The sequence below is a fragment of the Hippopotamus amphibius genome, chromosome 1 (genome assembly GCF_030028045.1).
Source record: "Hippopotamus amphibius kiboko isolate mHipAmp2 chromosome 1, mHipAmp2.hap2, whole genome shotgun sequence".
Taxonomy (NCBI): Eukaryota; Metazoa; Chordata; class Mammalia; order Artiodactyla; family Hippopotamidae; genus Hippopotamus; species Hippopotamus amphibius.
The window spans coordinates 77,744,287-77,767,179 of NC_080186.1; the positions used below are offsets into that span (position 1 = coordinate 77,744,287).

Consider the following 22,893-nt stretch of genomic DNA (forward strand, 5'->3'; position numbering starts at 1 on the left):
TCATGGGCCATCCACTGATTTTTATTTGCAGCCTTTCTCAACACACACACACACCCCTTTCTCAGGATAAATTTTTTTAAAGCTGACTTTTTCAACAAAGCTTTATATTGCTTATGATACTTACACAGTTCTTTCCAGAAAGAAAAGTGTATGATCAACAGGAGACTCCATGGATCACTGAGATGACCATGAGTGTCAGCCAGCACTCCTTGCATTGTGCTTTAAGGTGACTCTTTGGACCTCAGATTCTTCACGTGTCAAATGAATCAATAGGCCCACCTGACTACATTAAGCTAATGTTCTGTGAGTCTATGATTTATTTTTCTAGAGGACCTAGCGAAGCTGGAGATTACCTTTATTCATCTAGTAGATTAAACTCTTCAAATTCTTAAAGTGGCTCACTTTCTTTTAATTCACCATCTCCCTTCTCACACCACTGAGCTGGCTGAACAGTTGCTAAAAGAAATAAATGTTCCAAGCTAGGGACTTTTTGGACACAGATTATGAAACTTTAGTTGTGATGCTGGCCAAGCAAAGTGGGTGGTTTTCTTTGTGGGGTATGGTAGGCGAGAAGAGAAAAAAAAATCCACTTTTAATGCGTCAGAACTAACCACGAAATAATGGGGCCTATAGTCTAACCTAATCATGCTTTTGTTTATTCACCTCATATAAAAATCTCTTAAGAATGCATTTGAGCACAATATATAATAATAATACCATAACATACATGGTGAGAAACTTTGGAAAACAATAAAATGTTCACCTGAAATAAGCAGTGTTCATAGACATACAAACCCATTGGTCATGCACATTTGTGCCATTTCTTGAACTACTGAGTCACAATGCTGAACTGAAAGCATGAAATAGATTTTACAAACAAAGACTGAAGCCAGTCAGAGGCCTAACAAGTGTTATCAGAAGCTTCACATTTGCATAATTTACGACGTCAGTTCACATTTTATTATAAAATTCACATTGTTTTATTATTTTCTTTTGTAATTAATTGGAACATGACATTCCTGCTTAACGGCAGGCAGGGGGCTTTGTCTTCAAAGTCAGTAGTTTGGGAACTCTCAGGAGAACCATCTGTGAGTTGCTTGTTAAACCAAATGTAGTGTTTCTTGTTAAACCGAAGCCACAATTATAGTAGAACCCAGTTAAAACTCAACTCATATGTACAGATTTGTATAGAACAGGGGTAAAAAGCACAGCCCACTGCCCCCTACCCCTATCAAACTATACAAAAGTAAAAGCTCAATAGAAACCATTAGTATCTAATGTGAGAATCCTGTTTTCAAAACCAGTTCATGAAGGGGTTGATCAGTATTAGCAACTCAGGCTGAGAAAAGGGCAGACCCAGCTGGCGAGCGGGCCGTATGTCTCTCTTCAGCGATGTTCAGGTTATATAATAATACACAATACAAAACGTTACAAGAAAAGTCCCAACTCTTAGGCAGAGTCTTCTACACAAATTGAACACCACCATTGGCAGGCAATGTTAGATATATAAATTAATAACTTACAAAACATTACATTATATACATTAAGTAATAAATACACAGTTATAAACAGAAACGGAGGTGTTAGCGCGGAAGGCAGTGCAAGAGAAAGACGGCAGCGTTAAATTGGAAACGGTGTAACTGGTGTGGGCATGAAGAGGGGCGCAAGGGAACACGACGGGCGCTGTGCAACCCCAGCGGCCCAGGGGCTCAGGACCCGACAGGGCAACTGCTTCATGAAGCTGAGTTCTACACAGACTGTGACTGCGAGCAACACGACTACCCCCTTCCTACCCCTTAGTTTGTTCAACTTTACTCTGTGTATGGTGAAAAAGTGCAACTCTAGAGGAGAAAAAGTACTGTTCAAAGCAGGCAAACAGAGACACGTTATAAGGGCAACTGAGGAGTCATTTGGGACCATAGGGGAAGGAAGTTGAATGTGGTTAGAAGCGTAGCCTTACTATTTGCAAAAGTAACTGTAGTCAAGTGAAAGATACAGCCCAAGAAAGAAGGAAGACCGTTTTCTTTCCCTTCCCCCCCCTTCCCCCCAGGAAGAGTCAAAAAAGTTTATGTCAACTTTGAACGCTTCTCTGTGTAGAAGTTGATACTAAACTCTAGGTATTCAACAGGCATTGTAAAGACGTGAAAATGTTTTACAAAAAAGGCACACAGGTTGGCAGACAAGGGGACAGGTGAGCAGATTTAGAAATGACGTTATTAGTCAGTCAGTTCAGTCACTAAAGGGGTCAGATTCCCGAAACTTAGTGCAGAAAAATCTCTCAGTTTTGTGTCTTCCATTTTCAAGCCATTCGGTCGTGATGCGAACTTGGCCTCCAGAGCCACAGAAAGCTTCAGCTCTCCACTAAGCCTGCAAGCAAGGCAAGTCAACCGTGGAATTTCCTGAGTCGCTGTTTGCTTCACGGTCTTGCATTCTGGCTCCAAACTCAAGTAACTGGAAAGGCCGCATGGCCCTTGTCCCGTGCAGGTCTCGGCCCCCATGGCGGGCTGGCCCTCCCATACAGCTGGCATGCTTGTCAAGGGTAGAATGTTCATTTCCACACAGAGAGGGAGATTATGTGTCAATCGGGGACTTGTCTTCTGATGCGATATCTACATCAGTCTCTCCCAGTGAATCCCTGTTTTCCGGATCAATCACACAGAGTGTCTTTGTGCTGCCGAAATAGTTGTGGCCATCTCCCTCTCTTTCGGGGCCTTCAGAATCCTCCTCTTCGAGGGTCAGTTCAAATTGAAACTTCTCCATCAGACCCTGGCAGTCTCTGTTCTGTTCATCCAGTGGTGGGGAGGGACTTTGGGGTATCATGCTCTGATACCAGTTCCTGTTATCTTCTAAAGTATCCAGAATGTCCTGGGCGTCAGGCTGCACCAGATCTGCCCAGGTCTCCCACAGCGGATGGACAATGTAGTCGATGAAGCCCACCTGGAGAAAGATGAGGTTACACAACTGTTATTGTGATGCGCCCCGGAAAACCAAACAAGCTGTCCTGGTTTGCATGCAAAGAAAGAGCCACAACAAACCAAGAGAGGTCAATGATACTGGCAATCTGTTATTTGGACACCTACAATATGGTGCATGCTGCACTGAATGCAATATATACATGATCATTCTTAATCCTGCAGAGTAAGTATGGTTATTCGCCATTCACAAAGGAGGAAACTGAGACTCTTTGAGATGAATATCTTGTCAGAGATCACAGAGCCAGTAAGGGGTGGAGCTGGGACTCAGCCCCAACTTGGTCTGATCCCAAAGCCTGTGTTGGTCTCACTAGAGATGATTACTTTTCCTTTGACATGTGCCAGATAAGAAGTCTGGATGTTACCCTGGCTGGGAATGACTTTGTCACTCCTTGGATTCTGTGAGTCATTCTCTGAAGAAGGAAGCTCCAGGTCTACTGAGCTCTGACTCAACATTCTTTCCCTGATAACTTTAAAATAAGCCGCGGTTTTAAAACGAAAGGGAGCCGGCCCCGAGCGACTCTGACGTGCCTCAAGCTCTGTGGAATGCTTCTGGTTTGTAGACGACGTAGGTAAAACACTTAAAGATACTTCAAGCCCTTAAACAAACAAATATCCCCTCCGTGGACACATCTGCAATTGTTTTAGATCCAGAGGGCACACCGTCATTTCCATCGAGAGAAAGAAGGAAAAGTAAAGACAATGAAGCCGTTCCTTTGCTAGTGTTCCCGTGGAGAACTAGGGAGCTTATGGCTCTGTGATGGTTTGCACAGGGGCTGTGCATCCTGCGTGAGCTGGCTCTGTGGCCTTATGCTGACCTCTCCACTGCGGGACAAACAGGAAACCCTGGGGGTGCGAGCAGGTTGAGAGAAAGAATAGGCACTCGTTGAACGAGGGAATGGAATTCCCCTGTCACAGTCGGGGGAGCCGAAGAGATGCTGGGTTGGGATTCAGGGGTAGATGAGCAAGGGCAACTTCTGTGCACCCATGGGCATTCCATAGCTATCTTTCCACACTGCTGGAAACTGCCCTTTATTAATATTCTGGATCTTGGCCAGTTATTGAATACATCAAAACTGTACCATATCAAAGAATCTTAGTCTTGCGTGACTATTTTTGTGTCTGTCTATCATCTATCTATCATCATCATCTATCAATCATGCATGTATGTACACATGTATGTACGTACGTACGTATGTATGTATCTACCTAACTATCTACCTACCTATCTTTTCTCTGGTGCTTCCTTAGCCTTAACAAACAGAATTCACACCAAAGTCAGGGCACCTCTGATCTGCATTGGTTAGAAGAACTTGACTGTGGATGATTCAGATATTTCTCTTCCACCCACTCCTCTTTCCTCCCTTTTACTTCTTTATGTGTATTTAATGGTTTTTAGAGACTATTTTCAAGATGTTTTCCAGGGACCTGAAAAAAACAAGCTCAAGGCAATGGAGAAAATTCAATCGGCTGAACACAGTGCAGTTACTTTCTTTCTGCATTTGCTTTGCTTCTGCTAAATGTTCAGCACTTTTTTGAAAGGCAGCCTCTAGTTGCTTATTTCCTAGGCCCTGGGATGAGTGAACTCTACAAATTCAAAGAGAACCTAGTCAAGGGCTTCACTGCCAGACTACTCAGTCAATGCTCACCAGAGCCCATCTGTGGGAAGTACCAGGGTGGACCACAATGTCATGGAAACAGGGAGACCTGTTCACAGTGATGGAGGGTGAAGAGCTTGGGTGGAGGACAGCTAGGTGAACTGGACCAAGAGGACAGACTCTTCACCTGACACACTGGGGAAATACCTGCTGTGTATATGTCACAAGGCTGACTGGAGGTTCAAATTGGATAATCTACGTGAAAATGTGTGGAAAATCACACAGAACATCATATACATACAAAATACCACTGTTGCTAATAAAAAGACAACATGCTAAGTAACTAATTCGCGAATATCTTGTTCTAATTAAAGCATTAGGGTATTTGAATTGGCCCTAACTTAATGTTATCACGCGTTTTTATGGTATATTAGACTTTCAGAGCACTTTCACAGATTTTAAACTCATTTGATTAGGTTTCTTTAAAAAGCAACACAATAATAATTGCAAAGGAACTATACATTGATACTACAACTACACGTAAATTTGGGGGTAGAAGGTCCTGGGGAAAGAGAATAAACACTAACAAAAAATACTCAATGCTTTTGTGATAAAGGCTTTGGGCAGCCTAAAGACACGATTACCTGCCTCAGGTCATTTGTTGTCCTGAAAAAAACAGCATCTCTGCCGACCCTGAAGCCTTTGTAAGGATAATGATAGTTTCTAGTGCTGCATATTTTGCAGCTAGCGGCATCTGGGGCATTTCTGCATCCCTGTGCATACAGTGTAATGTCCTTTGGTCCTCAGCACACAGGGAGTTTGTAGCTTTGGGCACAGCCAAAAGATGTTGGCTGGCTCTCAGAAGTGTAGATGCAACCTTGGAAGGGGCCACAGGATAGGGCTTCGACTGTGAGGCGGAAAAGATGTATGGGAATGAGGTTTGCCACCTCTGGTGATGGTGGCGGTGTGCATGATTATGGAGAGACAGTGAAAAAAGGTGCAAGAAACAAGGATGAAGAGTAGAGGTCCTGGGTAAAGACAGAGCTGGGGGAAACCTGGAGGGATGAGATGGAGGAGACAGCAGCATTCAGTTAAAGCAGCCGGATTTGCTAAGGTCATAGACAGTGATCTAAACTGAGGATACACAGTCCAAACTTTGATAGATTTCTGAAGACTGATTTACCTCCTCGCTGTGAAACTGGGTGTAATGAAGAAGGCAAATGAGCCATGCGTATAATGAAACTAAATAAGTAGTTGCTTCCTTATAATTTCACACACACATATAGATAATATATGTGTGTGTGTGTGTGTGTGTGTGTGTGTGTATGAAAATAGCTAGAAAGAGCCCTCCAGTTCAACCGTCAGCAGAGTTCACAGAAACTTTGAAAACCTTATATTAGATACCTGGGATTTTTCCACGGAAGCTGTGTGCTTATCACACATGGGGCTGATCTCCATTCCCCTCTCTCGCTCTTTGTCTCCCTGCTGGAAAAATTCCTCCATGATGCGGTCTGTCCATTGCCGATACAATTCCAGGGACTTGGTGGGGTTGCTCAGGTCTGCACAGTGTACCATGTTGCGAAGGACCTGAAATCATCAAGTTTTGGAAATCCCATAAAATTAGGTATAAATACTACCAGAACATCTCATCCCTCTTGTACTAGTACACTTGGTACCAGACCCAAGAACATTTTAGTTGCATTATAATTATGGTGTTTGCACCAAAAAAAAGAGCAGGATTACAATGGTGCTGGACAGAGTTGGTTATTTACTGTTATAAAAGTCCCCGAAGGGAAAATGTGTCTTCTTCGATTGACAGTCATTGAGTTTAAAAACTGGAAGGGACATTAGAGGTCAGATGCTGCCATGTTTTTATTTTCTCTCAGTTTGGAAAAAATGCGAAGAATTACTCAAAGTAGATGTCTTCATATTTTCCACTTGTGGAAAGAGGAGACCAGCTGAGGGCAGTTTGTATAACCAAAACAGACCTAACAAATTCAAATCAGTGGGATTTACATCCAAACACTAGCTTTGGGGATCAGCAGTCATGTATACTCTATTACAAAGAGATTTTGCTGTTTATTTTTAGAATTAAGCAATTCAATAAATAGGGTTCTGTTTTTCTTCGTAAATTAGAGGATCAACTTGAACGTCCATTTTCCTTTGCTTGTTCTTAAAATAAGCCGAAAGCTGTAGTAGTAACCTAGGACATGCAACTAAGCAAATTGTTTTCTTTTTCTAATTGTCATTTCTTTTAGTTTGTGTTAAATCAAAGTCTCCCATCAAATACCTGTATACGATCAGTATAGTTGTCCAGGAGAAGAACACCGGAACTTGTAACTTTCTTTGTTTCTACCATTGTCTTCAGGTCTGCCAGCAGGCTCATGTGTTTGGACATATCAGTTGCTAAGACCTGGGGTAAAAAAAATGAAAACTCTCACTAAACTTAGTTTACCAAGGAGAATGGATTTTCTCTTCCAGCAAAAGTAAAAATAACTGAGGAACACAGGGAGGCCAAAGTCTTACCATGTCAATAACCATCTTCCTGAGTGTCTGACGCTGCTTCTTGGTGAGATTCTGGAAGATGTCACAATGTTCTTCTTGGAGCAGTTTGAAACCCACGGCAAGGTGATGATTTTCCAACACAGATTCATCATTATACATCAAAGCAAGTTCTGAATCTAATAAACAAGGAAAAATGATGACAATAAAAAGGAATACAAGTCAAACTGTGGCATTACTTCAGTGTGAAATCAGATCTAGTTCTCTCCAAATGATTTCAAGAACCAAGACCCCCATATGTCACTTTCCCTTAAAGGAACAGCCTCCCTCTACAAAGAGAAATAGTTTCTAAGTTAAAAAAAAATAAAAAATAAAGCTTCTAGTGGATACTAGTGTATAAACTTTCTCTTTGATTGAAAGTCACAGTATTCTTATCCTTTTTCTCCTTGTCACTTCAGGTGAAGAATTTGACATTTTAGGTAAGGACATTCCCAAGCAGTTAAATCCTATTTTTATCTCAGTTTGTAACTTCCTTCATGTCTTCACAGATTTTGTGCTTTGGAAAGGAATAGACTGAAAATGTCACTAAACTTTACCCGAGGTATTAAAAATTTTCACATTATTTCACTTTTTGATTTGTTTCCCAGCTCTATCAATTGTGAGTTTTGGATTTTCGAAGAAGATAATAGTGTGAGTGTAAAATTACACTTTATTCAAATAATGTAGCTTTTTGGAGTTTTATATAAATAAGGTAACAAAACAATAATTTTTTAGAACAATCTTAATGTCCCATTTTCTGCCCTATGGCCCTATACAGCAGAAAGTGCATTATCTAGATACCTAAACTACAGCTTCCAGCCTGCCTTTCACACAGAAGAATCATAGACATCCTTTGTTAGGCAGCGCCATGGTCTGCAATTGAGAACATGGTCATCAAACTCATGAAGCCACATTTTCTCTTAATCAAGAATAATAGCCAAGTGATGATAACATGTTACTAATTGTAGGTGGTGTTACTCATAAACCATCGTTTTTACTGTGTGCTTTGAGTTACATCTTTAGAAAAGGTGGTGGGATGTGTGAAGTCATTTCAGCACTCTTGCCTTGTTCACCCTGTGACCAAGGGCATAGCTCTGCAAGCTGGCTTTACATGTTGCAATGCTGTACATGGCTTTGCCAGAAAGATCATTTTTCTGTGCGAATCTAACTGGCCTATATATGGAATGATTCATGACACCACAATACAGCAGCTGATATAACCCACACAGATAGGTAGCTGCCCAAAGTCTATGTTTTTTCAATATAAAAACAAGGTAAAAAAAAACCTCAAGGTACCTCACACCTAGTCATTCAAGTATTCTGATGATAAAGTATGATAAGGGCTCTTTCACAGCAAGTAGCTCCAACATTTCTTAAAACTGTCAGCACTTGATGCTAGTCTTGACCACGACAAGATAACCAGTATTCTCAGAAGAAAAAAATACTTAGATTTTCAGCATCTAGAAATGATGCATTATCTGGTAAAACTCATGGATTTTCATTAGTATGGATACTAAACGCTCTGAGCATGACAAAAGCTTTGAGTAGGGCTTGGGATCCTAAAGATGGACCTGCCTTAAACGTCACTGAAGTCAGACCAATCCATACTACAAGACCAGTCCGTAATCAAACCTATGCAGTTGGGAGAGAGTGTGTGAGACTTTTAATGACCCGACCCTCCATCCTGAATTGTGGAAGCCTATTTCAGCGCTTGTTTTGGAATCTTATTTCTATTTGGAGGCTGCCATGCTCAGATCCAAAGTTTGGACCTGCTTCCTCAGTAGCGAGGGACACTAGTTGGTCCCTGTGCTCTGTGTGAGAGCCCTGCATAATCCTGAAAATCATTACCACATCATTCCCAAGCCTTTCCTTGTCCTGACTGGAGAATTCCACATCTGTTACTCTTTCCTCACATATTGTATTTTCCAAACACTGAGCACTTTTTATGGCTCCCCTCTGACCCCTTCCAAGTTCTCCATGCAGCTCAAAATGATGTTGCTAGACTGGACACAGTATCCAGGAAAGGTCTGACTCGTTTGAGTGGAGTGGAAGGATTACCTCATTATTACCCTTATTATTATCCATAATGGAAACATCAGGAGGAAAAAAATGAAGCAGTGAATCATACAATTATCTCAAATGACTGTTCTAGTGGTGAACTCACTTGTGTTGATGAGAAACTGATTGGAGACTCCAGGGTGATCCACGTCATGAATAGCAGCTGCAAAAATGGCGGCCAGGATCTCCAGATCTGTGAAGACGGCCTGCAGAGCAAAATGAGTGCGTTGAACTCCATGCTCCCTTTGCTTATCCTGCTTACTTAGTTTCATACTAAGGTATCCCATTTCATTCTTGTTAAGAGAAGGATGGTTTGTTAAGTTACATAATGTCTCGATATACTAATTTAATTAAAGGTAGACTCTGTCCATCATCATAAGGTCTCTTATATGAGAGGAATGATGGTCAGAGCCCCTGCCCGCAGCGAGCCTGCAGGCTGAGGCTCGGGGAAGGCGTTAGCACAATGCTCATGATGGGAGATCAGGTGGTACCTGATATTTGTTTCTTGGATAAGTGGTATGGCAGGATGGTGTTTATGTAACGCAAGCACATACAGGTCAAAGAAACACGTCAGACTGGCTCTGCTCTGGTTTAAAAACCCTTGTATGCTTTCAGACTGAATAACTAAGGCCAAATTCCAGATTTATAAGACTGCCAATAAGTTATTTTTAAAGCTAAATTTGTAGTGTGGTCAGAAGCTTTCACATATGTATCCATTCACCCATTCAGTCAATACCTATCCACTCAGTGATTACTGTGGACAAGATTTGAGAACATTTCTAAGAAGTGAGACCTAATGCTCACTGCTCAACTCCTTCATGCCCTGCCGTGAAACCTCCTCTGCCCCTACCTGTGCACAATGATTTAAACCTAGTATTTATTTAGGTATAAATTTCTTCCGGCTAAAATGTCTTTCTCTGGCTAAAATGTCTTTCATCATCCTCTGTGGCTCCTTAAATCTTCCGATCCTTCACATCAATCTAATTATGCAAGGACACACTGAACTCTCTCCTCTCTGAACATCTGTGATACTCATGCTCTGTCTCTAGCCACACAGTAGGTACCAGCAGTAGATAGCTGATGAACAGTGTTGGCCCACCCTGTGATACTTACATAGAACATAAAAATAATACTGTTTTTTTCCTTCAGGGGGATAAAATAGTCTTAGCTTCTTGGACTTCATTTCTCAGAATATATGGAAGCCAAGCAGTAGAGTTGGGGTCAGTTTAATCTTTCTTCACCTTCCAAGCTGAATCTGCAAAGGTGGGTTTGGATAGGGCATGGCCAGTGCCTTCCTGCAGTGAGTCTACACGTGTTGGAAATACCTGACCACCACTGGCATCTGTCAGGGAAGAGCATGGCCTGCTGGACCTACTGGGCTGCTTATACCGATACATACAAACACGTTAACCTGTGAGGAAAGCAGCCATAGCCACCTTCTAGTGAGATGTCTAACAAGACGGAATGCTGTCCCTCTTTGCTTTGGCGTTGTTAATTCCTCAGTTCTAGAATTTTCAGTTACTCTTCCTTCAATCCATAGAATCAGTTTTATGAGTTCTTAGACGAATAAGCCTCCGGATGCTTACTCCTAACAGGAACTATATAGAACATTTTATATTATATCTCTGTGCTGTCTCCCACAGTGCCTGGGATGGTGTAGGCAGCTCAGATCAGCACATGCATACGGAAGATATACTATACACTAGATGCTGAGCTAGACACTTATTCGGTACTAGAGATACAGCGACAAATAAAGCACCCTGTTAACCCTTGATAATTAAATACATTTTCAATTGTAAGAGAGGTAAAAAAAAAAAAGCTTATTCCGATAATTAGAAAGCAAGTAGAAATATCAGCCATTTATATTAATAGCCCAGCTGATACATGATCTACATAATAAAGAGCCAGTTCAAGTATGTACAATCATCTAACTACATTATTTCTGTAAAACATGTTGTATGGTACTTTTTAAAGAGGATGGGCAGGGTATGCAAAACTGATCATAACTACTCACATCTAATGCTGGCGTAGAAAGAAGAACATGGGTTGACTGGGCTACGTCGGCAGCATGTAGGCTGTTGTGATATGCCACATCAGCATGGTAATGGTCTTCTAAAGTCATCATGTAGGTGACAAAGGTGTCGGATGAAATTTTGAACGTCTTCAGGAGGTCTCTTTCCTATGCAGCAGAAAGGATTAGAAAATAAATAAGCGGATGTCCGAAAATGAAGAAAAGCCGAATCAGAAAAGTAAACTGGGATGGAAAAAAATCATAAAGAGCGTCTCATTGGATAACCAGCATTCGCTCCTGTTTGCTCACCTGGAATATGGCGTACATGATGCATGTGAGGGGCCTGTTGTGTGAATATCCAGCCACACTGAAGATGTTAAGGCCCCATTTGTTCAGGTCTTCCAGCTCCTATCATCAAAGTTGGACACATTTAGAAATAAGGACAGTCATTTTGTTTGCATGCCTCCTTTTTATTTATTTTGGGGACAGGGGTTTACTAAGTCTTTAAGAGTATCTGTTTAGAGTGCTCTGGTTGCATGAACCTTTAAAAATGGAATGGTCTGTGAAGCTGGGTATCTTCTTCATGCTGCTTAGAAGTTTCTATATACATTTTTCAGAACAGTGAGAGTGTATCTCTATTGATAAATTTGGTTGCTGACCTATAATTTTTTTGCCTTATGGCAGTCCTCAACCAATGTTGCTTTCAGAAGTAAGTGTGATTAGAGATCATTCTAGCCCCATTTCCCTGTCTCTCCCCTTCTCTGCTCACTGTTCCATCAGAAACAGCTAGAAAGCAATCTCAGGGAAATTCCTCTGCCCTTTGATTATTATCACTAAGAGCCATGTCAAGGAGACTTAGCTGCTAGAATGTGTGTAAGTCAATCCTAATTTAGTATAAAAGGTCATGAAGATGCTAGTCACCCATTTCCATATCCTAGAGCTCCTGGGCCACAGAGAGACCTAGAAGAAACACCATTCCATCCTGTGTTGTGGCATTATTCCAAGATTATCTGATTAAAGGAGCAATTTATCCCATTATCAATTATTGCCCAGAGGAAGGGATCGAGGCGCTCCCTGAGGCTTGGCCCAATGTGTAAACAACCTTCTTCTAATGACATCTTTCAGACGCCCCCTCACTGAATGTTCATCTGCTCTCATTTCATATTCTCATAAGGCTGAGAGGACCGCAGTGGTCACCTTGCACAGCCTCCGAGAGGAGGTATGAATGCTTTCTGAGCCTTCCAGTTTCTCTCATTTCTTCTCCAGCTCTGCCAACCAGCGCAGATTTTCTCATTGGTTCTTGCCATACAGTCTCTGAAATAGCTTCTGGGATAATTCAGTCCTGCCTACTGCCCTCACTTTCAATTCTCCCAATATGTGTTCAATAGGATTCTCCATTCATGAATTAATGGACCCAACTCTGAACAAAATTTGGTCCTTTGGTATAGAAAAAGGGTTTTTAACTAGGTGTTTGACAATGGACAACGAGGCTACAGCAGCCTCATCATACTATGTAATAATAAAGCAAAAGCGATCACTATTTTCTAGTAGGAGGTTTTGGACATCGGCCTGCTATAAAGCAAAACTACACGAGCACACACCCAGCTCATACACACCTTAGCTAGATGATCTTCATTTTCCGTGTTGACTCCAAAGCGTGAGATGCTTGTATTATTTAAGCTTGAACTATGCATCAGTTTTTTCACTCCGCTTATCTGTGTCATGAGCTGTTGCTTTTTCTTTTTCTCCCTGTCTTTCTGGGTGGGAGATGGAATCTCCACATCATTCTGCTTGTCTGCAACAACAACAAAAAATAGGTTTTCCAGTCCCTGTGTGCCAACGAGAACCCACTGCAATATTCAAAAACAACTTCTGACGGTATGTAATGGATAGAGCAACATAGGAAGGGCCGTCACAGCATTACCTCACTTGATCTCCGCGACAATCCTGTGATACATGATTTTATTGCTAAAGCAAACGGAGGTCCAGAGGAGCTAAATAACTTGTTCAAGAAGTGGCAGAGGTAGAACTCAATCCCAGGTCTTCCGTTTGCAGGGTGATTTGGGAGAATTACGCTCACACATTTTCAAGGTGAGGCATCAATATTTATATGTAGATTTCTTATTAAAGTGAATACCTTGTATGTGTGTAAAATAGGAAAGGTTCAGGTAGCCAAGCCCAGGTTAATAAAAACAGGCTTTATGTTTTGCTCACTCTATTATATTTGTATTTATTTTTTAACTTAAAGGATCCGTATAACTGTAGCTGGGTTCCGTTTAGATGAGCACTACATATGTTAGAGAAATAAATGGCTTATAATCTTGAAATGAAGACTATAAAGCTTTGGCTTACTACATGTGCGCTTTAGAGGAAGACTATAATTTCAGTTTTATTTCATGCCTTGTGTCTATGAATTCTACCAGTAAATAATAACGGCACCTCTCATGGTAACAGGCATTACATTCATTAATATATTTGTGCTTATTAAATATTTATAATCATCTCATTTAATTTTTTAAAAAATTCTGCTACAACAAGATAATAGGAAAGCTAGGGTTACTGAGAAAAACGTATCTACCTGCTCATAGGAGCTCTTTCTTCTATATTATGCTGTTAAAAATGTCAGCAATCAAATATTCTATTTCACTTCACAGGGAGATGTATGGATCCCGAGTCCTTCTGAAAAATTCATTAGCTCTCTCAGGCCATAGGGCTGCCTGTACTTCATTGAACGAAATGACACCCTGTGGCTGAAAGAGTTAATGCAGCTTTCAAAAGTTCCTACATTTATCTCTACTTGTTTCAGCAAACATGAGTCCAAAGACAACTTCTCCATTTGAAAATGACATGTTTCCAGATGGCCTGCTGGGATCTAGACCATTTGCTTTCAATTCTGGCAGTCGATGGCATAGTCACATGTTCTCCCTAGAGACCTCCGCCAGCTCACAGAGCCCTGTGGACAACTCATCAAAGCAAAGTGAGCACAGGGAGGCAGAAGCAGCCGTCCTGGACCGTTGGCACCTGGCTGTAAGGCTGGAGCAAGAGATTTCTCTCCCCCTAGCATCTCAGTGCTGTCTCTGGGTGCCCCCAAGTTCCTAGATTCATCAGCCTATGACGCTGCCTTAGGGAGGAATTTTAGTGGTCATCATAATTAGTTTTGGGGTTTCCAACCTGGTTCAGCATCAGAAGCACCCAGGGAACTTTTGAAAAATACAGATTTATGAGCCCCACCCAGTCCTACTGAATCAGTATTTTTTAAAAAGCTTCCCAAGTGACTCTGATGGTCAAAGCCAGGTTTAGGAACCAATAATAATCCCACGCACTCACTTTTCAGATGAAGTCAGCAACTTTCCCAAACTCAAAGGGCAATTTATTCAACAGATATTTATTTTGCAATCACTTTGTTCCAGACACAGTGATTTACTAGCATAGAACCCAGGCCTTAAGGTTCCCGTTAAAATCCCTTTCTGGTCTCTCAATCTTTGGCATAAAAATTACATATGATATTATTTTTGAAATTACTTTTCTCCCTGTCACTTCACTCCTAATAATGACTACTTTTGCTAAAATAACAGGCCACAATAGCCCCTGCGTTTCCTGACCATCATTCCTCATCATTTTTCATGCCTCGTTAAAGAAGCTGTTAGGTTCTTCTGTGCCAATGCAGATATAAAAACCTCTAGTGGGACTAGCAGCTTTTTCCCTGTGTTTAATTAAAGATTCCCTGCAACAGCGAGTAACTGAGCTGAAACACTACTGTGTCTGCAGCACTACAATAAAGAAGAAAGCCATTATCCACGGAGAGTGCCATTTTGACATTAATGGGTGTTTCCCTATGCAGGCATTGGAACAACTGATGGGTTTCCCTATGCTGAATTTCCTCTGTCAAATGCTTAGCCAGCACCATGTGGAAATAACCTTAAATACACACTCAGAGAATCATAATAAACACTTTGTGAATTTACATTTACAGAACGGTCAGAGCACAATGGACAAACAGTGGAACAGTACAAAATAAATAAAGAAAAAGATGCAAAAAAATGGTCATGTCAAAACTCTGATAATGGCGTCTGGAGGTTCTTTCCTTGCTAGATCACAGCATTTAATCATATAAAACTCCTAAGTTCTTTTCCCTGCATCTTGGAAATTCTATGTTCTAGCTTTTGAGATGGTAAGGTGGGGAATTAAAGGGGTGATTTTCCTCTGTTTGTAAAAATATGAACCAAATTGTAATATCACATCTAAATATCTCGCTTTAATCTATCTCCCTCCCCTGGGTCCTTTACTTCCTCCTGTACTAGCATCCCGAGCCCATTATCCTCTATCAGCACCACAGAGTGCCTGCACTGATGGTCTCTTGCCTGCCTTCCAGCTTGTCCATCTGGATGCTATCCTTTTAAATGGAAACAGCACAAGTTTCACAGATCCCTGCAGTAAGGGATTTCCCTCCTTTCTGGATGACACATTTTAACTTTCATCGACTCTTACTGAGATACTGCTCTTCAAGTTTAACTGAAATCAATAAGGTCTTCTCATTTGTGCTCTTGGAGATGGTTGCTGTGCTCTGAGAAGAGCCTTTTTATAATACTGGAAGCTGTTAATACACATTTTATTTTTAGGTCCAACAATCCTGATTCCTAAAGACTGTTCTCCAAAGATTACATTTATTACTTAAAGGCAATTTTCTTCTGTATGTCCTGACTGCCGAATAACCTTTCCTAGTTAAAGAAGTGACAGGTGTTTAGATCTGGGAGTCAAGAGAGAGAAATCGTAGTTCTGACTCAGGAACATTTTAGCCAAGTAATCTTGGTCACGTTACGTTGCCCTTCTCAGTGTTCTTTCTTGGAAAATGAGGGAACTGGATGAGGCCATTACAGTCTCTTTCAGATCTAACATTTTATGAAGAAGGCTTCAAGGTCATCCAGGAATACTCGCCATGCTCACAAGACAGGATGTAGAGTTCCATGTCCTGCATTTGCAGTTTAGAAACAAGTTTTGTTTGTTTGCTTTTTAAGATTATCACATTGTAAGCCTACAGGCTATTCCAGAGAATCCAGGTTGCCAGGTATGTCTTAGCACGACTGATAAAGTCCGTCCACATCAGAGTCATAGAAAGTTAGAGCTGGAAGGTACCGGGGGTGTCATCTACTCCAGTGTAGTGTTCCCATTTTGCAGTTAAAGTAGCTGATGAATCTTTAGGGGATTTTTTTCTCCCTAAATTTTCTCAAGAATATTTAAAAGTTTAATCTGTCTGTCTAGTCTGTTTGACCAGGTCTGCCTTGTGTGCGCATGTGTGTGTGCATACAAATGCCCTCACAGAAACACACACTCACACTCACCACCCTCCTGAGGCTGAGTGTGTAAGGATTGAGATTCTAACAAGCTTCCTCAAACCACTTGTTGTTGATCATTTAACGTTTGGGGGGAATCATGAGAAGCCAGTTGATTGGTTTTCAAGAGATGCGTCTCAATAGCTAATGGAACAGTCAGCGGAGTTGACAGCTACCTGGTCTTGAGATGCAAAGTGTTGAGACTGAGAACTCATTTTTATCACCTTCTCAGCTTCCTCACTTGATAGCCTTTGAGGCTAAAATAAGAATAACTGGTACACAAAATATGCTCATGGTCCTTGGCAAGCAGATAGCGAAAGAGGCTCTAAGCAAAGAGGATTGCTTAGGTGCGACCTTGGGTGATGAAGGGCTCAGACACTTCCTGCAGCTTTACCTTAGTGGTCAGAGTCTCTTCCGAGAAGACAGAAAAGTACTTCAACACGCAATGTTTACGAAAAAAATGAGTTCTCGCAGTTATTGATTTTACTTTTCCCTCTCACAGTCATCAACCTGTAAAATGTCCCTTAAACAGTCCCTAGTTTATGAAAGATAATTGGGTGTTGCACAGGATAGAGTATATCTAAAATGGACATGAGAAGATGCCTGTCTTCAAAAGAATAAAGGTGGAATAATGGAGAAGAAAAGGATCAGTACATGACGCTTTCTGTTCAGTTAGAGTCTAGCTCCTCTTGGAGCTAGGATGTCTGAAAAAATCTTCTCTTTGTTCTGACAAAGATTGTTGTAACTGCTGCTGGAGAAAACCAGGTGCTGCAGACACCCACATACTGGAAACAGTTGGAAAGGCACTTGTCAATCATGTCATTGCCCACTGGCCACAGAGTAGTTCCATGAGCTTTGCACTAGGCTGATCAAAGATTGATCTGCTGATAGCAAGAACTGCTTTGCTATTAGAGAAGGAGAATTGATTTTTAAAAATAAAACCAGAAGAGGTATGTGTTTCCATAAGACGTCAAGGCAAATGCTCATTGATTTAGGGGTATGTTGCAATGCCAAAAAGAAGGGAGGTGTATTGCTCAGCTGTAAGAATGGGTTATTTCCCTGGATAGTGGAGTTCTGTTAAATAAGCATAATTCAGTGATGACTGAAAGTCAACAGAATCAGAGTCTGAATGCTACCCACTCACTCTGAAGTACAGATTTGCAGATTCTGCAGGTCTTATTCAAGAAAAATGCACAACACAATGGCTTTAAACATGAGATCAGAAATTCCTAGGACTCAAACAGGATGCATGACAGTCGTTGAGAGGCACCGATGCAAACCTTTCCGGACAGTGTCCTGCGTTAAATACTAGCAATGTGAAAGCAGGTGATAATAGATAAGTATCAGATTAGGAAGATAATGGTGCTGCTTGCAGAAGGCCAACTCTTTCAGAGGGGAAGATTTTTTTCTGCCCTCCCCCCATGTATCTTCAAGAAACACCTTAGAAAAGCAATAGTCAAATTATTTCCAAAGCTTCCTCTCATGGGTCAAATCACCATACAGTTCTCCAACCATCCCTTGCAAATCACCTAAGAGGAAACCTTTTGCTCAAAGACCAGCGACGGGAAGAATTTAAAGCCTATCATGTAAGAGGAGCCAACTGGAGCTGTCCCTAAGGTCTGGATGATCGGGCCCTCCCCACCCCCACCCCTTCAGAGGTCTTGACAAAGATGGGAGTGGTGGCGTGGGTGGGTCGCTGAGGAGCGACCTGCGGTCTCCGTGAATTCACTTAGCCCCTAGTGACCGTCTCCCTTTGCTGGGTATTTTCATTCATTTTTTTAAACAACACCTTCTGCTTATTTATTTTTTTTTAACCTGAAAGTTTGTCTTTAGTTCTTATTTTAAATGGATTTGTTTTTCTGTGACTCAATCCCATTCCAAACTCACATAGGGATATTTCTGATGGGTTGCAGAAATGTATACTAAAAAAAAAAAAAAAAAAATCTCAGTTAGGGGACACGTTCCCAGTGAATATCTTACCTAAGAAAGTATTGGAAATGTATTCAGACACCTGGTTCCCTGATCGGCTCATTTCTGAAAGGTGTGTCAGCTCCCGGTTCAGCATTCTTTTGAACTGTTTATAAAGAATAAAAATGCATTAGCCACCTACGAAATAGCAAATTATCATTTTAGATGTTTCCAGCTTTACTAAGAGCCAAGAGAGTGAGTAGATATCATTAGATAAATGATACCATTTCTAAAAAATACCATACCCCCTTAACGTGAAATCATTCCAACGTCACCTTAGAAAAAGAGGTTTTCTTAAGATTTCTTAGAATTAACATCTGATTTGTTTTGAAGATGTAAACATAGGAAAAGGAATTTTAATAGAGGTCAAGATAATTTCACTTAAAAATGTAACCACAGTTTAAAATACATTTACTGGAAATTAAAATATAATTTGAGTTAATAGCCTATATAGTGAGAGGTGATTAAATGTAAAAAGTTTAAGGGAAAACAAAAGAAAAGATAAGCATCTTTTAAAAGGAGAGATGGGTAAAAGGAATAGGGTTAAAATACAGCACAGTCTATTTAAATCCAATGTAATGTAACATGCCCTTATTTCACGATAAGGAGCCTCAGTGGGCTAAGCGATAACACAATTCAATCATTACAGAGGTTTTCTACTTCACAGAAAACATACACATGTAAATGTTTCACATTCTATCGAAGACATGTAACGGAATCAAATTAACCCACCTTGATGTAACCCCAAGATACAGATAACAAATAGTTTGCCTCAGGCATTTTGGAATGCACTCCTTGCCACAATCCACAAATCCCTTTGAAAAAATTCACAGTTCTGAGAGAGAAGTCCCAAAAGGATCGGGAAAGCCTTGCAGATTCAGTGGTAAAATAATCAAAACTTATGAAAGACAAAGCCTCCAAAATTTAAAGCATTTCCTAATCCAAACAGAGCTGATCTTCGCACTCCATTCTTGCAAGAAACCTATGCGCCCTGCTTCTTTCCTGGCAGAGAGAGAAATAAAATCAGGAATTGCACGAAGGAGCAAGAGCCTGTCCAAATGCATGTGGCTGGCTGGTTTGCAACACTTATGAATTATGAATAGTCCTGGTGGCCGAAGGGGTTTCCATTCTAGATTAGTCCTGCTCAACTGAACTATGCAAAGAAGGAGCAATTCTTCTTTCCTGAGGGGACGCCAGACCAGGAAACACAGCCATCTTTTTGAAAGAAGAAGATTAAAATGGAGGAAGCCCCATGAATATTTAAGGAAATCCGAAGTCCGTACCCTCCCCCATTTCATCTAGGTGTTCTTAACCCTCTCTCCACTGCAGATGCAGCCTCCGCACAGAGCTCAGCTTCTCTAAGGGTTTTGAAGTGATGGTGTGTTTGATTCTTTTACTTTCTGTACATTAAAAAAGAAATTGAAAAGTTAGAACTGTGGCTGTTTTCAAACTAAGCCTTCAGTATACAAGAATATTTTTTAAGCTAGCTTTTGGGGGGATTTTTTGCACACCAACGGCGTGCCAGTGCATTTAGACTTCTTTCACAATGAAACAAATGGGACTAGAATTAATTGATTTCACTTTAAAAGTACTTCGTACACAGATTGCAATTTTCTGCCCTCCATCAGCTCATTAATATGCGCATGAAACTGCATTTGACAAATGAATTAAACACATTTAACCTTTCCATCTAGGATCTGGAGTGCATTAGGAAATACAAGCTATCATTTGCTGCATGAATGGAGAATTATTTGGGGTTATGAATGACTGTGCTGTTTTGCTATTTCAGTGTTACATCTTCTAATTCATGTTAGAAATATTTAAAAGTTAAATTAATTTTTATTTTGTTTTTGCAATCTGGAGCATGTCGAGGAGGTCTTTCCTATAGTCTGTGTGTGTGTGTGTGTGTGTGTGTGTGTGTGTGTGTGTGTGTGTGTGTTTCACCATGTAAGCTTTAGAAAGATCACAAGCAAGAAGAAAGACTGAGTCTAGAGCCCTGCAGTGGGATTCCCTACCCAGGCCCATCCTATTCCCCTCCTTCTCCCTCCTCCATTACCCCACCCCTGGACTCCCAGGAGTTCAAGTACAGCACATTAAAGAAATAGCCAAGCACCATGGCAACAGCCCCCGCACGCAATTGGCTCTCTTTCCTGTGAGGCATTCCCCTTTCAAATGAGCATCCTGCACAGACAATGGCTTCACTTCAAGCATCCAGGCCCCCTTCATGCTGCTGCCTGTGCCCAGGAGAGGAGGCCTTCTGAGGTGAAGCCAATGCAAGTCAGGATTGCTGTCCTCTGGCTCACAGCTCTGTGCATTCTCCTCAAAGAGGCATGTGCACAATCACCCTTTTTCTGGGGAACCCTCATGGTGTATGTGTGGGTCTTCGCATGATACAATATGTTAATAACAGTCACCAGAAATCTCTGAATTAACCATCTCAGCTAGTGTGTTTTACTTATTGAACCGCTCTGCAATTTGAAGTCCAGGTGAATCGTGTAAGTTCTAAGCTCTCTATTTTTTAAGACATAACTGCTCAGTCATAATAGCTTCTCATTTTCAGTTCTCAAAAGACAGGCACTTATACTAAAGACTTAGAGGCTGAAAAAGACAGGTTTCTGTGCTCTGATGGATCAGCTGAATTCTGGCAAAGAAGCAAACTTGGAGTGTTGCAAAAAATATCTTGTAGAAAGCATAGAGACAGACGATTTTTTAAATTATGTCTCTGTACTAGACTTAGCCAAATGTAACATTCAAGCAATCATTCTGGTTCCTTTGGTCTCTCGGAAATACTTAGGAAGATTTTGGAGTCAATCAGGCTTGTACTAGTTGAATAACGCCATTTCATCTCATGTATTTGATAAATATTTACTGAACACCCAAAATGTGCCAAGCAATGCACTGAGGACATAACAGTAAAAACAAAAACAAAAACCAAAAACTCCCCCAAACAAACAAAAAACACTTTTCATGCTTTTAATCAGCTTTCGTCCTAGTAGAAATAGTCAGATATATTAGGGCATGCCCTTGTTAACCACAACAGTGAACAGGCTGGGGAGGGTGGGGCCAACTCTTTCCTAGCCGTATTGGCCCCTCAGCTCAGAATACAGGAGCAGCGTAGAAACTCAATCACGAAAGGCTAGGAAAGACTTTTCTTCTTACTTTTTTTCTATCACCTCCCATTGCCACAGGATCCTATCGGTATACATTGTCAATCAGTTCCAACGTGGGAACCGGGAGGTGGCTCTAAGCTACAGGGCTGAGAATAAACCAGACCCCTCACCCTTCCTGCAGAGCTCACAGAAGGGTCAGCCAACTCATGTAAGTAGTTAACAGGTAAAAATTACCTCTCTCCTTCTCATGGCTTACTTAGTTCTCCTACGACCCTTTTGCTAAGGGCATGACAATGCCACCAAAACCCCAAAGTCATCTTAAGGCAACCATAAAACACAAAACATGATGAAGTATGCAAATGGAGGTCACTTAGTGTCAGAAACTAGCCCAGTCCTTTAAATGTTGCTTAGCAACAGCCTTTGGCTTTCCTCCTCCATAAGGGAGGGTCCAACCACACTGACTAAGGTAATCGCTGCTCTCATCATAAACCATTTATGAAGTGTCCACTTATATTGGGCTCTGTACAAACTAAGGAAGGCAGACATGGCCTTGGAGGAGCAGACAGGGGGTATTTTTTACATTCTAGTAATGCAGAGTCCAATTAGTATGATTCGTGCTGGCCTGTGTGATGAGACACATCAGGGAATGGAATGGCTTGTGTTTGAGGTGAAGTCCAGGGAGAGAGATGGGAAGCTTGGCTTAGTGGGGTTTTCAGTGTCTGATTCCCAGGTGGGAGTTGTTTCTGTAGAGCCAGAGGCAGCTACAATGTAGTAGACAATCTAGACTTTCATTCTCAGCTCTTGATAACAGATGACAGTCTGGTGAAGTCACCTTAGCTCTCATATACAAAATGAAAGTGATGCATGACTCTAGGATCTCAGCCCAAACCTGTCAAGACTCTATGATAAATTTTGTGGCAGCCTCCTACAGTCTGGACATATTATTTACCAGCAACCAAAATTTCCCAGAAAACAAAACTCTCTTAACACTACTGAGAAAAACAACCCCAATCGGAAATGCTTCAGTCCATAAGAATAAGTCACCAACAAAGGAAGAGACGTGGTTATTATCCCTCCGGAGTTTTATATTCTAAGACCCTTGGAATCTCCCCGTCTTCTTATCAAGTTGGGTGTTCAGTCCAGATAAGGAGATTAAATAGCTCCTGAGGGAAACTGTGGCCTCAGGAGTTACAGGATTGAAAGGGAATAGACACTATTTACTTTATCAAATGCAGTAGAGAAATCCACAAACAGGAGCACACTATTTCAAAGATAAATGTGTCTCTACAACCTAAGGTACACAGA

The 22,893-nt window shown here is 41.2% G+C and overlaps 1 protein-coding gene across 3 annotated transcripts in view; it reads right to left on the reverse strand.

Annotated features, from left to right (window-relative positions):
• Window positions 1–639: 639 nt before the first annotated feature.
• The window catches only part of PDE4B (phosphodiesterase 4B), a 124,213-nt gene continuing 101,959 nt past the window's right edge, over window positions 640–22,893 (reverse strand). For all 3 annotated transcript variants that reach the window (XM_057717196.1, XM_057717188.1, XM_057717178.1), the window contains 9 exons: window positions 18,491–18,584; window positions 12,797–12,975; window positions 11,490–11,588; window positions 11,184–11,348; window positions 9,276–9,375; window positions 7,097–7,251; window positions 6,861–6,983; window positions 5,975–6,157; window positions 640–2,937 (listed from right to left, as the gene is read on the reverse strand). In XM_057717196.1, coding sequence (XP_057573179.1) covers window positions 2,572–2,937; window positions 5,975–6,157; window positions 6,861–6,983; window positions 7,097–7,251; window positions 9,276–9,375; window positions 11,184–11,348; window positions 11,490–11,588; window positions 12,797–12,975; window positions 18,491–18,584 — 1,464 coding nt within the window. In that variant the 3' untranslated portion in view covers window positions 640–2,571. The remainder of the gene's footprint in view (window positions 2,938–5,974; window positions 6,158–6,860; window positions 6,984–7,096; window positions 7,252–9,275; window positions 9,376–11,183; window positions 11,349–11,489; window positions 11,589–12,796; window positions 12,976–18,490; window positions 18,585–22,893) is intronic.